This window comes from Delphinus delphis, chromosome 17 (genome assembly GCF_949987515.2).
Source record: "Delphinus delphis chromosome 17, mDelDel1.2, whole genome shotgun sequence".
Lineage (NCBI taxonomy): Eukaryota > Metazoa > Chordata > Mammalia > Artiodactyla > Delphinidae > Delphinus > Delphinus delphis.
Window position 1 is genome coordinate 28,029,564 of NC_082699.1, and position 12,811 is coordinate 28,042,374.

At 34.3% G+C, this 12,811-nt stretch overlaps 1 protein-coding gene across 1 annotated transcript; it reads left to right on the top strand.

Moving 5' to 3' along the window:
- Nucleotides 1-8,522: 8,522 nt before the first annotated feature.
- LOC132440303 (solute carrier family 7 member 13-like) lies at nt 8,523-11,072 on the top strand. Its single transcript, XM_060035254.1, has 2 exons — nt 8,523-9,129; nt 10,888-11,072. Exons 1-2 carry the CDS (start codon nt 8,523-8,525, stop codon nt 11,070-11,072), a joined length of 792 nt encoding a protein of 263 aa, XP_059891237.1.
- Nucleotides 11,073-12,811: the final 1,739 nt, after the last annotated feature.

Here is a 12,811-nt window from a genome sequence, read left to right on the forward strand (position 1 = left end):
AAAATGGAAAAACACAAGCACATGGAGACTAAACAACATGCTGCTAAAAAAGCAATTAGCTAACTAAGAAATCAAAGTGGAAATCAGAAAATACTTTGAGACAAATGAAACAAAACTTTCCAAAATCTAGGGGACACAGCAAAAGAAGTTCTAGGAGGGAAGTTTTTAGAGATAAAAGCCTACTTCAAGAAACAAGAAAAATCTCAAATAAACAGCCTAACATACCATCTAATAGAATTAGAAAAAGTACAAACAGAGCCCAATGTCAGAAGAGGGAAGGAAGTATTAAAAACCAGGGAGGAAATAAAATAGAGACTAAAAAAGAATACAAGAGATCAATGACAAAGACGAATATAAAAAAAAAGTTTTAAAAATTGATAAACCTTTAACCAGGCTCACTAATAAAAAAGAGAGAAGACCAAAATAAACAAAGTAAGAAATGAAGAGGAGAAATTACAACCAATATCACAGAGATACTAAATCTCATAAGAGAATACTACTTATAGCTATATGCCAACAAATTAGATGACCTAGACAAAATGGATAAATTTCTAGAAACACATTATCTTCTAAGACTGAATCAGGAAGAAGACAATCTGAACCGACCAATCACTAATTATGAAATTGAATTAGTAATCAAAAAACTCACAGCAAACAAATTCCAAGACTGGAAGCCTTCACAGGGGAATTCTACCAAATGTATAAGGAAGACTTCATGCCAATCTTTCCCAAACTATTCTCAAAGAATTGAAGAGGAGGGAACACTCCCAAATTCATTATACAAGGCCACATTACCCTGATACTAAAACCAGACAAAGACACTACAAAGAAAAGAAAATTGCAGGTCTCTGATGAATACAGATACAAAAAATATGTTCCGCCTATACCAACTTCAATAAGAGTTTTAATCATGAATGGATGTTGATTTTTTTTGCATCTGTTGAGTTGGTCATGTGATTTTTATCCTTTGTTTTGTTAATATGGTGTATCACATTGATTGCTTTGCAGATACTGAAACATCTTTGCATCCCTGGTATAAATCCCACTTGATCATGGTGTATGATCTAAATATATTGCTGAATTCAGTTTGCTAATATTTTATTGAGCATTTCATGACATTAGTATTTTTTTTATTGTCCCTTAATTTGAATTTCTCTGAAGTTTCTTTGTGGTTAATTCAGTTCATGCATTTTGGCAGGAATAACAACTAGCTGCCCATTGTTCCATTACTGGTTAGGTTAGCTTTGGAAACTTGGCTAAGATGGAATTCTTCCATTTTCTCCAATGTGGCTACTATTTTTTCCTTTGATATTAGTAGATAATTTCTAGGGGAAAACTATTTAAATATTTTATCAAATTTTAACAACCATTGAGCATTCTTGTGTGAATCAATTATTATGATGATTGCAGCAAAATGATTTTTTAACTTCATTATTTCTTCTGGTTTTACTAATTGACATTCTATTGTGCAGAGTTTTAAAATCTCTAGTGCAGGACTGCATCCTCACCATCAAACCTCTCTCTGAAATATGAAAGAAAACAAAAAAAAATGTCATTATGTGGCCTGAAATCTGATTTTTATGGTATTTTCTTTTAAAATATAAAAAGTTCTTCCAATGTAAGGGTAAAGTCTACTAAGCATAATGTTGGTAAAGTATAAATCCAATATGTGTTTAATATTAAACATTAAATACCAGCATGGTCCCTTTTTAACTCAGTTGTATTTCTTGTGCTCACTGATTAACATGATCTACAATTTTTAAAACACAATAACCACAGTATTTCTGAAAAACAGGAAAACCTGAGTAAAATTATATGTTCTGTAAGATGAGTGCTTGTTAAAGCCCAGAGGGACTTACAGCTGTCTAATTCCCACATGATGAGGAAAGAAAGTCCCCAAGTGGACAAGTTATTTATACAAGATCATATCAATAATTAATTTTTAAAAAAAGGCCCAGAGCAGAGATCTCCTGTTTTTTATATGTTACATTATCTAAAAGGCATGTCAATTAAAAAACTAAAATTTTATAACACAAAGTGGTTAAAAAACAAGCTTCCCTATTTCTCTTCAGATAGTTATGTTAAATCTTTTGAGAGTCAAAATTATCATGACTAATGACTTTTTGAAAACTGTTAAAATTGCAAAAAGGAGAACACCAAGCTCCCAAAAGCAATGGGGATTTTTCCCGAGAAGCAGGGCTTTCAGAAAAATAGGCGTGGGGACTTTTCTGTCTCCCAAGGAGGTACTGAAATATTCCTCATTCAGCAAGAGAATCATCCCAGCTGTTCGGGCTGTGTGTTCAGTGGTGTCCATGCTGTGTGCTCTTAGTCATGTAGAGACAAGAATAGCTTTCCTGGAAGTGGAGCACAGTACTTTGTTCTCTATCTTCTGATCCACCTACTGTCTCAGCAGCATGAGATGCCTGAAGAACTTTACTGCCAGCAGAGTTTATAACCCAGTCTTTCTATCCCTAGTATTCTAAAGTAGACCTCCTAAGGGTTTTGTTTGATGACTTTGCAGTCTTGAGAATTTTTGAGCTTTCAGGACATGGTTTCAGTGTATATTAGAATAACAGTCATCCACTTTATTTCCTTAACTGGAATTGTGCTTAGTTACAGGAAGAAAGGGGTTTGGAGCAGACTTGTCAAAACTCTCAGTGAGGGCTTCCCTGGTGGCGCAGTGGTTGAGAGTCTGCCTGCCAGTGCAGGGGACACGGGTTTGTGTCCTGGTCCAGGAAGATCCCATATGCCACGGAGCGGCTGGGCCCGTGAGCCATGGCCGCTGAGCCTGCGCGTCCGGAGCCTGTGCTCCGCAACGGGAGAGGCCACAACAGTGAGAGGCCCGCGTACCGCAAAAAAAAAAAAAAAATTCCAATGGCATTTCACAGAAATAGAACAAACTCCTAAAATTTGCATGGAACCACAAAAGACCCCGAATAGCCAAAGCAATCTTGAGAAAGAAAAACAAAGCTGGAGTCATCATGCCTCCTGAGCAGTATCATATTGGCATAAAAACATATAGATCAATGGAACAAAATAGAGAGTTCAGAAGTAAACCCACACATATATGGAGAATTAATTTATATATTAAGCTATCATTCAGCCATAAAAAAGGATGAAATCTTCCCATTTGCCATGACATGGATGGACCTTGAGGACATTATGCTAAGTGAAATAAGTCAGTCAGAGAAAGACAAATACCATATTCTGTCACTTATATGTGGAATCTAAAAAATGAATAAACAAACTCATAAATACAGAGAACAGATTGGCGGTTGCCAGAGAATAGATTGGTGGGGGCTGTGTGAAATAGATGAAGGTGGTCAAAAGGTACAAACTTCCACCTATAAGTAAGTCATGGGGACAGACTGTAGTTAACAACAATGTATTGTATATTTGAAAGTTGATAAGAGAATAGATCTCAAAACTTCTCATCACAAGAAAAATATTGGTAACTATGTGTGGTGATGGATGTGAACTAGACTTACTGTGGTGATCATTTCACAACAAAATTGCCGTACACCTGAAACTAATATAATGTTGTGTTTCAATTACATGTCAATTAAAAGAAGAAGAACAGAATGCTTTGGCATATTTTTTACTGGTTACTTTTTCCCTCCCCCTGCTGGAAGCATAAGGGGATTTTTCTCTGATACTCATTGTGGGGACCTAGTAAAGTTCTTGAAAGTAAAACTCACAAAAGTGTGATGGCCCTCCTATGACTGGACCCCCTGAAGTTTTCCTCTCCCAGACTTGTCCACATGAAACTTCTAGCAATTCGTCGACTACATTTTAGTTTTTCCTACCCTAATACTGGTCCTTGCAGAGGTCTCTGCTGGTGAATTTCTGCTCTTGTAAGTTGTGATTCTCTGTATCTTCCTGTCTGTCTCTCATATTTTGGGCTCAACAGTTTTCCCGGTGACCTCACTTCTCTGAGAGATCTAAAAAGAGTTGTTAATTTTTCAGTTTGTTCAGCTGTAAAGAGCTATTGTTAGGACAAACTGAAGACTTCTCTGCTCTTTAGATGTCACACTAGAAACCAGAGCTCTTGAGGTAATATTTTAATTACCTTCCTGAGCTCCTTCGTCTGGGTGTTAATTTATAGTCCAGAGTCTCTTTCTGCTCTACTGAACTGTTCAAATAGCTCAAGATCACCATCCTCTATCTCCTGCTAGCAGCAATGTTTTACATAGATTTTCTGTACAAATCTATTCCCTGACAGGATAAGGGCACATAGGAACCTTCAGCTCAAGCTCACTGCTTCCCTTTTGTCCCCAAAGCTTCCAAGCCCTGAGAGGAGAATGTATATCATCCAGATCCTAATAAACTGGATAGTATGCTTCCTGGCTCTCCTAAGAGACCCACACATATCCTTGTCCAGACTCCTCTACTCCCTATTTTTAAATTACCATATCTGGTTTTGGTATCAACAATTCAGAGAAAAGAGAAAAACAGTCCACATTTCACTCCCACTCCCATCTCCAGCCATAGATGCTTCCACATGCAACTTTTATTATGAAAACAAAATGATTTAGAAAAAGGAGAAGGATAGGGTCTGAGTAACTAAAATTTGTTCTATTTGTGCCATCCCATGCTTTAGGAAGGAAATATATCAACAGACCAGACCAAGAATAAGGGCCTTAAAACACATGCCTTCCTAAAGTTCAGTATGTATTCCTCATCTGACTATGAAATGACATTAACAACAGAATTTACTTTTGTGTCATCAACTGTGCCATCCTCTTTCTCACAGATGGGATATAGGTACTGGCACAAAAGTCACAGACATAGGCACTCTGTTAGAACAGTGTGCATTCTTTCTGCATGAAATGATCCCAGGTGAGGATAAAAATTTCCTGACCATCTTCCCCACTCTCAAGCCATGGATTTTAAACAATGCCAGAAGAATTGAAGTTCTACTGTGTCTAGAATTTTTATCTATTTTGTATACTGATATGTACAGAGCACCTAAAACAGTGTACATTTTAGGCACTTCACAAATATTTGTAGAATGGCAGAGAAGGCATTGGTTTAATATACCAAAACTTGGAGGCAGGGTTCTGGAGGTATAGCTCAAAGAAGCACTCTAATAATGTAAAAAAATCCATATTAATAAAAAGTCTGATTCCATTTTGATGTTTGACTGTTGACAGATTTTAAGTTCCACTACTCCCTTTCCTTTTCTTCCCTACATCTAGACAAGCTGATAAGAAAGCCTGCTGTTTCCTCCACTGGCACCAATAGGAACTTAAAATCACACGAGCACCATCCCATTCAAATGGGAACTCTCACCTCAGCCCTACTTCCTCACCACCATAGAACACCAAGCTAGTAGCTCCTGTCTGCCCTCTCAAAACATTTTTGGACCTGCTTGGGATCCTACCCTGCCTCCTCATGAGAGCCTCATTATGAGAATAATGAATGCTTCCATATCCTCTTAGTGCATGTATGTCATCATTAGTTTTGATATCTGAACCAAATCTTGGATGGCAGGGGTAGTGTGTGCATCCCATCTCAGTGGGGTAACTACATCTTTTAAGATTAGTTTTTTATCTTTAAAAAAACGTGTTAATTTTATATTCTATCCCATAATATTTGCATGTTTAAAATAAATGCTTCAAGATAAATTTTGAATGTTTAAATAAATGCTTCAAAATTTTTCCCCAAAAAGAGTACTTTGAGTGAAATTGACACCTAAGGAAGATGAATAACATTCATCCCATGGCTTCACCTATTCCCTGGCATACAGATATTTGAGCAATGAGTATTTCAGTTGGAGAGGTATAGATGCAGTCCTATTCCATTAATTTATAAATGACAGAAACTAATGCCAAGAAAACAAAAGAAATTTCTAAGGTTACTCAGTCAGCCTGAACAAAGATCCTTTGACTCCAGTATGTCAAATATTTCCAAAATCTAGTTTATTGTTTTTATTTTGATATATATCTAACATTCATCTAATGCAATCAAGGAGTTTGTACAAGTTATTCAGAAGCACAGTCAAGCATAAACACCAATTACAAATTACTATTTTAGGAATTAAAAGTATCGAGACAAAGGGTGAGTTACAAGTAAACGGCTACCAAAAAGCAATCACCATCTTTTCATATACTTGTTAGCCATTTGTATGACTTCATTGGGAAAATGTTTATTCAAGTTGTCTGCCCATTTTCAATTGGATTCTTTGATTTTTTGCTATTAAGTTATATGAGTTCCTTATATATTTTGGATATTAACCCTTATTAGGTAGATGGTTTGCAAATATTTTTCTCCCATTCCATAAATTGCCTTCTCATTTTGCTGGGTGTTTCTCTTGCTGTGCAGAAACTTTTTAGTTTGATGTAGTCCCACTTGTTTATTTTTGCTTTTGTTGCTTGCCCTTTTGGTTTGAGCTCAAAAAATCATTGGTAAGATCAATTCAAGGAGTTATTTTCTGTTTTCTTCTAGTTTTACAATATCAGGTCTTATGTTTAAGTCTTTGATCCCTTTTCAAGTTAATTTTTGTGAGTGGTGTAAGATAGGGGTCTAATTTTGCATGTGAATATCCTACTTTTCCCAACACCTTTTATTGAAGAGATTGTCCTCTCCCCGTTGAGTATTCTTGGCTTCTTTGTCAAATACTAGCTGGCTGTACATGAATGCATTTATTTCTGAGCTCTCAATTCTGTTCCATTGGTCTATGTGTCAGTTTTTTACACTAGAAAAAGAAGTACAGACTATTCCCAAAGGGTTTTTCTGTAACTGTAGTAATATGTCTAGAGATCTTCAGAATACTGTTCTCACAGCCAAGATTTGAATTAAAGTCTGTTTATTGAGTTGCAATAACCTGTGCTCACAGGCCATTGTTATTGTGCCACTTGTGAGAGAGAGGAGAGTGAGGTTAATGACACACTCATGGCTGTGAGTCAGACTTGAGTGCTCCATCAGTCCTAATCCAGTCCCTGCACAAGGGGAGGTATCGCTGAGATTGGATAAACACAGGACCCATGAAAAAGTCACCAAGAAAAAATAAGCCAATTCTTATGGTTTATATTGTTGTTTCTTGGCTTCTTGTGGATTATGGATTTATTTATTTGTAAGTAAAATCATAAATATATATAAAAACATATACATAAAATACATTAAAATTAGTTAATTTAAGTGAATAGCTGGGTGAACTTGACAAATTAATTTCTTAATTTCCTCATCTATTGGTACTGTATCACAGGTGGTTGATTTGATTTAAAGAGTTAATATAAGTGTTAAACACAGTTCCCAGCACATAGTAGGTGTCATGTAAGTATTAGCTATTATTAGTATTACCATGTTGAAGCTCACAACCAGTATATAAAAAGTCTTGGTTTATATATGTCTTCTTCTCTAAACAGGAGTTCCTGGAGGATAAAGATCATTAATTCAACAGATTTACTGAGACATACTGTGTTACCCCAAGCTGGGCCAGACACCAGGGTAAAATGGTGAACAATATCCAGACCTTGGCTTAGTCATTCCTGCACATGCACTGATTCACACTGTACCAGGCAAAAAGCAGATGCTCAGAAGAGTGTGCCCTAAGTCAATAAGTAGCTGAAAATATAGAAAAAAGTAAATAATGCTGAAAAGATGAATCATGCCCCTACTAGATAATTAACCAGGGAAATGTAAAACCCTACATATGTGTACTAAGCGACCTGTTTGTCAAAAACTGAGTCTAATTTGCAACTAACTACAAAATGTTTTTAAAGGACCTTAGAGAAGCTGAAGCACTCTGTATATAATGCAGATAGTGAAAATTAAAATAACCAAATTATGAAACTAACATTTATGGATCCCTAAGGTATGTCAGGTATACTACCAGGAGTTTTGTATTAGTATTTGCTTCATCAATAAATTACCTTATTTAATTCTATTAAAGAAAAAAATAAGGATTATCAGTCCCATTTTTCAAAATAACAAAATCGAAAGTCATTGAGTGACATAGATGTGCTAGTAAGTGGCAGATGTGTGTGTGATTCAAACCAAGATCTGCTAACAAGTGGCAAACATGTGATTCAAACCTTGGATTTTTTGTCATTCTTTAACTTCCTTATGGTACAAACTTTAAAAATTACTTGTTTAAGGATCAAAATTAACGAGGCTACATATCCATAGAAGAAACCTGACTTGGAATTTTTCATCTCATTCCCAATTAGCTGTGTCTAAAATGTTTAATTGTGCATAACTGTTTAAATGCTTAACATGTACAACATAACTCTACTATTATCTCAGACACTTTAGTTCAATTTACTCACAAGTTAAATTTTTTATTATGTTAAGGGCTGTGACAAAATCTATTTGAGTAAGAGAGGAGAAGGAAAGTAAAGCACTTAGCTATAAGAAGATCGGCTGAAGCCTTTCACAAGTATGAACAGAGTAAAAACTGTGAATTTATGTTAGCTTTTAAATTTAAGTTTCAGACTTAAGAAAATGAAGATGGGAGAAAGTACTCAGCTTCAACAGGTAAAAAGGTATTTCCATGGAACGATTTTTTATTCAGTATCATAATGGGTGCAGGAAGATTTGCTGCTCCTAAAGGGGTGTTAACATACTCTTCACTCAATGTGGGGGTCTCCCTAAGTATTTGGGCTGCTTGCACCATAGTGTCTATGATGGCTGCCCTTAGTCACGCAGAGCTGGGGACCATATTCCCTAGAAGTGGAGCACAGTATTATTTCCTCAAGAGATCTCTTGGACCCTTTATTGCTTTCTTCTATCTCTGGATCAATCTATTTAGTACCCCAGCAGGAGCTGCTGCACGTGGCTTTTTACTAGCAGGGTATATAATGCAGCCTTTCTACCCTGGATGTTTTGCTCCTGAGATGCCAAAGAAATGTTTACCACTGGCCATTTTATGGTGCTTGGGAATTCTGAATGATCGAGGAGTGAAGGAGGTGACTTGGTTTCAAACTGTCAGTACAGTTGTGAAAATGACAGTACTCTGCTTCGTATCTCTAGCTGGAATCGTGTTACTGGTGAGAGGAAGAAAAGAGAACTTAGGCAGGTTTGAGAAAGCTTTCGATGCTGAAGTTTCAGATGCCTCACAGATTGCTGAAGCCTTCTTACAAGGATTATATGCGTATTATGGCTGGGGAATCCTTGTTCGAATAGCAGGTAAAGTCATTTTCTTAAATTATAAAAAACACCACCACACTATAAACATACAACAGTTAATCAGCTTAATTCTAAGAAAGGAATACTACATTGTTTTAATATAATGTGTTTCTCTCTTGCTTTTATCAGGTGAGTGGGTGGAAATGCATTAAACTCTCTACAAATGTGTCTTTCCAGCTTTGGAAAGTGAAATATTTTCCAGGTGTTTACAAATGGAAACATAGAAGTGACAGCTTAAGGACTCCAAGACAATTGCATTTTTTTACTGAACAAATATTTTAATAGTTTACACTTTGTAGTTATAACAACACTCATCAGAGAAAAATTTTAAATACAGAAGATATAAATTAAAATAAAGATTACCTGTAACCAATTATCTTGTATGTACACACATGTGGGGGTCACACTGCACATATACCCTTATAACTTTATTTTACCTAAAGCACATAGTGAGAATTCAAAATATTATTAAATATAAATGCTTTTAAATGAATACACAGTATTCTATCATATGTAATTTGACCATTTTTCAAACTTTTTCCCATTGTTGGATCCCAGAGTTGTTTCTAGTTTTCCACTTTAAAATTTTATACTTATTGTTCCAATCAGCATCCTTTTATGTAAATCTTTGTGGGTTTCTCATTGCTTTATTAGAAAAAATCTTGAAGTAAAATTAATAAGTAAAGCATACAAATATTTAGAAATGTCTTGAGAAATATTGCCAAATTGTCTTCCAGAAAGGCTCTACAAATATATCTATTAGTTGAATTAAAATGACTAGACTTGGCTTCATCAAACCTTGTTCATTCTTTAGTCACCTAAAGTTGTGAAAATCAAATTTCAGTGTTATAACTCATTTTTATTCAATTTCTAATGGGTGGGAAGGGTTTTGCAAATGTTCATGACCATTTATGTGTCTTCCTTGTAAGACAGGTAAATGGTTTTCCCAGTTTGTTTGCTTTTTATTTTGTTCATAAGATTTTAAAATTTCAGTTTTAAAGACTAGAATTTATTTATGTTTATTTAGTTATTTATATAATACCTACAAGTATCAAACTATCCATCTTTTAATTTTTCATTGTTTTCATACTTGAAAAGTCTTTCCCCATCTCAAGGTTTAGATAAATATATATCTGTGCTTCTTTCTCTAAATCTTTATGGTCTTATTTTGCATTTTACTTTTTAATACTTATGAATTATTTTGAAGGAGTTGCATACTGTGAGTTAATAATATAATTTTGTATTTTCCAAGTAAACATATATGTCAATTTTGGTGTTGGCAATATACATTCAAGTTTAATTTAAGGTTTAACTAGTCTAGAATCTTAATCCAAGGAGTGAAAAGAGCAGGAGAGTCTACCCTAAAGTCCTAGAATATTGTGACCAGATTAACAGATGAGCTATTCCAGCCCTTCATTAACACGTACTTGTAGTTCTATTGAATACAGTGATGGCCGTAAGGTAAGGGAAGATTTGCTCCAGTCTTCCTGGCCTAGAATCCAGGTTTTCAGAGTTATTTTCTTATCCAAAAAAGCTCATGTTGAGTATATCAGAGATACAACATTAAAACCCAGAATTTAGCAAAATTCTGTTGCTACTAGAATCAATAATTTGCCCAAGCTTGGTAAATAAGCATTCAACAAAAATGAACTCTTGTTGTGTGCAGTCGTTTCTTTTACTTACTATGTGTTATATTGAAGCCACTTTCAAAGATTATATAATTAGCCATTTTTTATGTGTGGCACTTTTTTTTTGCAGGAGAGCTGAAAAGCCCTAGTGAGAATATCCCCAAATGTGTGATTACTGCACTTATCCATGTGGCACTGATCTACTTATTGGTTAACATTTCCCACCTAGCCGTCCTGACTCTGAAGGAAATCATGTCCTCAGGTATGGCTACACAGAACCAGAGGGAAGACACTCTGTTTCATTCTACTGAATAAAGGGAGTTTCTAATGTACAGTGGATTTTTTGCATACTTTAAGAGAATTATGCTAAATTAGTTCATGTCTGGTTATTTATTTATCTATTTATTTAAATGTAAAAGTTCAAAAGGTCAAGCAATCTCTTTTGAGCATATAGTAAAGGGTAAAGTTTAGGAGCAAAAATATGGAAAACACCAAGAAGTGTAAAAGGAAAAAAAGCAGAACACAATGGAAAGAATAGAATAGAACAGAATAGAATGGAATAGAATAGAATAGAAAATATGAGAATACTTATCAAAATCCCTTGGAATATACTTAATAAGGTGCATATGGGTGCTCTGGGATAGCATTTGCCTCCAGGAAATATAACTCATACTCTGTCTCTAGGCATATCCCCAAAATCTATACAGACCTTGAGTACTTAACTTTTCTTATTACTGAAGTAGAAATGAATCCTTCCACAATATATATATATCTATATAGAGATATATAATTTCAGTTTACCATAAAAATGATTCAAATTTTCAGAATTTTTAAGAATTACTACTTTATAGTAAAGAAACTAATTTTTTGCTCTAAAAATAGACAAACTGAAAGAGCCTCAATTCTCAATTGAACTTAATATACCTAAACAAATATATTAATAAAGTATATATGTTTAAAACTTTACATTTCCAGTTATCATAAGGCCCTAAAGATAAAAGAAAATCAATAATAGGCTCTCATTATAAAGAAAAATAATGAAAATAAAAATAAGGCCTATACTACATCCAAGCTTGAGGCTCCTCAGTTATCTCAACTCTAAAATGACACTATTTACAATAGCCAAGACATGGATGCAAACTAAATGTTCATCAACAGATGAATGGATATAGAAGATGTGGTAGATAGATAGATAGATAGATAGATAGATAGATAGATAGATAGATAGGTAGATAGATGATAGACACACTGGAATATTATTCAATTATAAAATAGAATGAAATATTGCCTTTTGCAGTAACATGGATGGACCTAGAGATTATCATACTGAGTGAAGTAAGTTAGACAGAGAAAGACAAATATATGATATCAGTTATATGTAGGATCTAAAAATCAATACAAGTGAATTTATTTTACAAAACAGAAACAGACTCACAGATATAAAAAACAAACTATGGTTACCAAAGGGGAAACTGGGGGGAGGAATAAATTAGGAAAATAGTATTAACAGATATACATCACTATATATAAAAGAGATAAACAACAAGGATTTACTGTATAGCACAGAGAACTGTATTCAATATCTTATAATAACCTATAATGGAAAAGAATCTGGAATATATATATATATATATATATATATATATATATATATATATATATATATTCCAGATTTTATATATATAACTGAATCATTTTCTGTACACCAAAAAGTAACATGATATTCTAAATCAACTATACTTAATTTTTTTAATATAAAAAATAAAATGAGATGAGTATATTATTTGGTCATATCACTCATTAGTAGTAATAACAAATGTGAAAATATATGTGAAGGTACTCTGGAACACCTATTGCACAATAATATTCTGCTTCAGAAAGATCACAGATTAATTAAAACAGCCATATATTTGAAATAAAAAGACCTAACTGCAAAAATCACCTTTCAGATATTGCAGCTTTTTTCACTTGGTAAGGATTCAATAACTCTTGGTTTCAATTCTCATGTCAGTAAAATAGGGAGAAAAATTGTTGCCCTTTGTATTGCATAGCAT